Genomic DNA, 4,473 nt, shown 5'->3' with positions numbered 1-4,473 from the left:
ATACAATTAATTTGTATAATATAATGCAATTATTCAAAATAAATGTAAGTAATAATAAATAAATGTAAGTAAATTTTTTCTTGTGTTAAAATTAATTATAACACTGGAAGAATCGAGAAGAAGTGCTATACGAATAAATATAAAACGTGTTTTATTTAATTAGAAAAAGGCCGTATAAATAACAAATAATCAAAATTTACTACCTTTGATCAGTGGTTTAAGGCTGTGCGGGTCTATTTTGATTTTTTGTGTTTTATTTAACTGCAAGAAGGCACATTATATATTGCTGGATGAAATTTATCATAGAGAGAGAGAGAGAGAAACAATGAAAATAATAATTTTGTCGACAATATGCGCATCGTACAAACGCTTACATTCACAAGATGTTTGTAACATATCTACTGGAAAACAAACTTCATTTACATTTATGAAGACTTCTTTCTCTTTCATCTGTTAATTTGGACGCGAACCATGCATATCTTAACATATTTGTAAAAATTGGAGCGGACAATTGACAATATATAATAAAGTGAATTTTGATACAATCCTCGCAAGATGATATTTCGCGCTGTTGTTCTATTAAGATTGTACAGTTTTGCAGACGCTTGATAAAGTTTTTTATTTGTCTATAAAAATAGACATCACACGGTTGACATAACGGTGTACATTTTGATAGAACAACTTTAATGTTACATGTGCTTGTGTTGTACGATGCGCACATTGCCGACACAAAATTATTGTTTTCATTGTTTCTATGATAAATTTTATCCAGCAACATGTAATGTGTCTTCTTGCAGTTAAATAAACCACGTTTCACATTTATTTGTATAGCATTGATTCTTCCAATGTTATAATTAATTTTAACACAATAAAAAATTTATTATTTACGTTTATATTGAATAGTAATTGTATTATATTATACAAATTTATTGTATTTCAAAAACCAAACTCATCAAGACTCGAACGAGCAGCGTTCTACCGCCACTACTAGTCTAGCGCGCTACCGCTGCGCTACGCGCTCTTCGATAAAACGCTCTATTTCATATCTACTTATGTCGCTCGAAAATTGTTAATTGCAATTTTCTCGCGAACGCTTGAGTGCATCTTATGCGTTTATCCTGTAACACTTGGCATAATGACCTATCCTATCGATACAAAAAGTTTCGGCGAATTCGATTGGTCACACATCGTGCCCTCTCCTTGTCAGCCTTTTCTCTGACCAAACCAAAAGTCCAGTACTCTTAGAGCAAGACATTTAAGTTACTTTGATTTGCGAAAGATCTTGTTCTTTCTCTTTGCTGCAAATTATTCTACTGTTACACGATGAATACATTTTTTTATATATAATAAAGTTTGTTAATAATAATTTTATTGACTTTTGTTATACATATTCGTTGGATTAGATATATAACAAACTGCTATTACCACAGAAACATAATTATCTACAAACAGATAACTGCTTTATAAAGCAATGTAACATTAAGTATTTTATAAAGAGAACTGAAATTTCTAGTTCCATCATTTCTGCTCAAATTAATCAGCCAATTAAGCGTCAACCATAATTCAACTTACAAATGTATCGACCAATGTACGATTAATCGTAACAAAAATACTTGACAGATCAAGTCATTCAGAGTTATGGTAATAACCAGCCCCTGAATCCATAGTAATATTTAAAAAAAAACTTTGTTACACAAGTACACATCTTGTTGAATATGTGTTTGTAAAATGTGCAACAACTTGGTAGTATATAAAGAAACAAACTTGCTACTCCTCTGTTGCATGCTGTATATACATCAACAATCGATAATAATATACATATCGTCAAATATAATAGAATACATACATGTCTTTCAAAGAGAAGAAACTTGTTTATAATATGAAGAAAATAAATCACTCATCGCATTTATATGGCATAATATTAAACATTCTAATTGCATAATATATAAACATTCACATATATCTATTCTGTTGTCATTTATGAGTCATATATCTTAACTGACTGATCTTAAAAGACTGTGGTAAAAAGTCTTTGGCTATACTTTCTTACAACAAATGAGCCAAACTGCTGACTAATATTTATACACTTTAGAGTTTGAAAACAAATATCTTCCAATATTTTCTTTCCCCTTAAAAGTAGTTTTTCCTTAAAATTTAGTTTCTTTCTTTAGTTATCCAGGAAAAAGCTTTCAACAGGAAATACGCTATAGTCGCCACATACAAAATCTTGTCTCTCTGCTGCCGATGCATGGAGTCTAATTCGAGAGCCATCACTCTGCGATTTAATTTACCTACTTGCCGACGTAAGTGCTGAATTTCTTCACTCGGCGGCAGAGATACATCGAGAGTATTATACACAGATGTCTGCTCCCTGTATAAAACAGTATAACACACAAATGTGTGAAGAAAACAAAAATTATTTTATGAAACTTATTCTTTTGCTAAGACAAAATTCTACAATACCTTCTTGATATTTGTGTTTCTGCATTGTATGTTCTAGGTACTACATCCACTGTTTTCACAACTTCATTGATATGTACAGGTTCTCTCTCGTCTGCTGTCGGAAAGTAGTGATTGTCGAGAGTTAGAATTCTCGGAGGAGTCTGTTGACAAGTAATAAATGGAGTGATTAAATAAGTAATTAATAAATTGTTTCTCTTTCAGGATTCTTTTAATATACATTACCTGTACTCTAACTGTAGCTGGCTCTGTAAGCATTACAGCATTTTCCAAAACAATTTCTGGTGGTGGTGCTTTTGTGCCAACATGCTGTTCTTGTCCTGTAACAAATATATAATACAAAATATATAATAGAAAAGAATAAGTTCATGTATAATTATCACAAAAAGAAAGCAATATGATTCTATTCTTAAGACATTTTTGTAACAAACCTGAGACTTTATATTTCTATACTCTGAAGCAGTCTTACCTACAACAAGAATCTTCTCTGGTACATGCATTTCAAGTTTCTCCATAGAAGGTACTTGGTTCCATGGTGATCTGTTTGTAATAAGATCTTCATCTGTATAATCTCCATTCACACGAATGCTTTTGGGGACTCGCATCCGTCTATTGATGTCCACAGAAAAATTGGGGTCGTAAAAACTATCCGTTTCTCCATTAAAATGTGTTGGACTATGCGTCTTTGACATTTTACAACTATAAAATTATGCTTTTCTAGAATATACAGTTATCTATATCTATATTCAACTTACAAGTAAGAATAAAGTGCCTGAGATAAACTAATAAAGTATAATGGTTTGGTTTGGTGCAAGTATGGCTCTTGGACCACAAAGATTAGTCCACACGCCAGTCTGATTACAGATTGATCCTTATGTTACCGAAGCATTGTACATATACTGTCTTTAAAGATTATTAGTTATGTATTTGTTCAAACTAGAGATAACGATAATAATAAAGAAAGTGGTGTAAAAACACCGAAAATTGTCCAAAAATATTCACAAATGGAACTACGCACATCCAACCAACATTGCTGATATACGACAGTATAATAAAGTATAATAATCAAAAATTCGAGGTGTTGTGTGTTGTTTATAATTAAGTATAAAAGTTGATATGAGCCAATATATGTAAGATGTATGTACAAAACTAGGAAAAAATAAAGTGATGGCGCTTAGTAAGTTAGACCAATCAATTACATGAATTCTAAAAAATGATATATATTCTTTTCATCTGTTTTACCTCATATAAAATATTTAAAATAATGTAGTATTATGCACATAGTAACTACAAAAAAGATACAATAAAAAACTAATCTAATTTATCATAAGATGTTAATAAATTTTCTTAAGTTAGCATCATTACCACATTCTTCTCTAAACATGTTTACTGTTTTTTCTATAATGTATAAATTAATACACGATTCAAATTAAATTTCATTTAAAAATTTACATTTGAAATCTATAGTACACTTGAAATTTGTAAACATTATATATAAATTTGCTTATTTTATTTTATTACTTGTATGATTTATGTAAATTCACTGAAAGTGTAACCAGAAGAGTACTCGAATTTCGAGTTTCCTTTGAAAATTCTTGAAGTTACGTCATCGCATTATCACAAAGTAATACACATATTAGCAGCAAACATAACATTTAACAAATACATAATACATAAATATTTAAAATCTAGGAAAAAGAATATTTACCTTTATCGTTTATAATAAAAGATTCTTGCTTACTTACACTCCGAAGTTCGTTATAAATTTGACAGGTTTGGTTGGCTTTTTAACGGTCGAATTAGTAAGCCTCTCAAGGTTACGTTCCAAAATTCTATCTTAGGTTTGTTCGGGTCGCATGCTCCAATGTATACCACAGAGCACTTGGATCACTAATACGATGGCGGTTGAGGCAGATAAGTTCATGTGCGCTAACGTCCAGTGACACGAACGATCTGAGGCACTTCTCCTTCTCTAGCAATATGGGCTGCGTTCCGATATTCACTTCCAGTACT

General features: G+C 30.9%; 1 protein-coding gene across 4 annotated transcripts; it reads right to left on the bottom strand.

Annotated features, from left to right (window-relative positions):
• Positions 1–1,347: 1,347 nt before the first annotated feature.
• On the bottom strand, positions 1,348–4,427 carry LOC109862038 (transport and Golgi organization protein 11). 4 transcript variants are annotated; one of them, XM_020441929.1, is made up of 5 exons: positions 4,206–4,427; positions 2,930–3,159; positions 2,686–2,780; positions 2,464–2,603; positions 1,348–2,371 (listed from the first exon to the last, which is right to left on the bottom strand). In XM_020441929.1, exons 2-5 carry the CDS (start codon positions 3,150–3,152, stop codon positions 2,155–2,157), a joined length of 675 nt encoding a protein of 224 aa, XP_020297518.1. In that variant the 5' UTR covers positions 3,153–3,159; positions 4,206–4,427; the 3' UTR covers positions 1,348–2,154. The 4 variants fall into 4 exon arrangements, with proteins under 4 accessions (XP_020297518.1, XP_020297519.1, XP_020297520.1 ...); XM_020441930.1 differs by having other exon boundaries at positions 2,930–3,069; positions 4,169–4,426; XM_020441931.1 differs by having other exon boundaries at positions 2,930–3,069; positions 4,206–4,426.
• Positions 4,428–4,473: the final 46 nt, after the last annotated feature.

The sequence above is a fragment of the Pseudomyrmex gracilis genome, unplaced genomic scaffold (genome assembly GCF_002006095.1).
Source record: "Pseudomyrmex gracilis isolate BER0280 unplaced genomic scaffold, ASM200609v1 scaffold_1298, whole genome shotgun sequence".
Taxonomy (NCBI): Eukaryota; Metazoa; Arthropoda; class Insecta; order Hymenoptera; family Formicidae; genus Pseudomyrmex; species Pseudomyrmex gracilis.
This window is presented reverse-complemented; position numbering and strand designations above follow the sequence as displayed.

Bases quoted from the DNA above. Each gene is read 5' to 3' on its own strand.
- LOC109862038 (XM_020441929.1), bottom strand. From the start codon at position 3,152: ATGTCAAAGACGCATAGTCCAACACATTTTAATGGAGAAACGGATAGT. The intron at 2,781-2,929 runs GTAAGACTGCTT...TATTTGTTACAG, and splicing joins AGAGAAGATTCTTGTTGTAG to GACAAGAACAGCATGTTGGC. The intron at 2,372-2,463 runs GTATTGTAGAAT...TGTTTTATACAG, and splicing joins GAAACACAAATATCAAGAAG to GGAGCAGACATCTGTGTATA.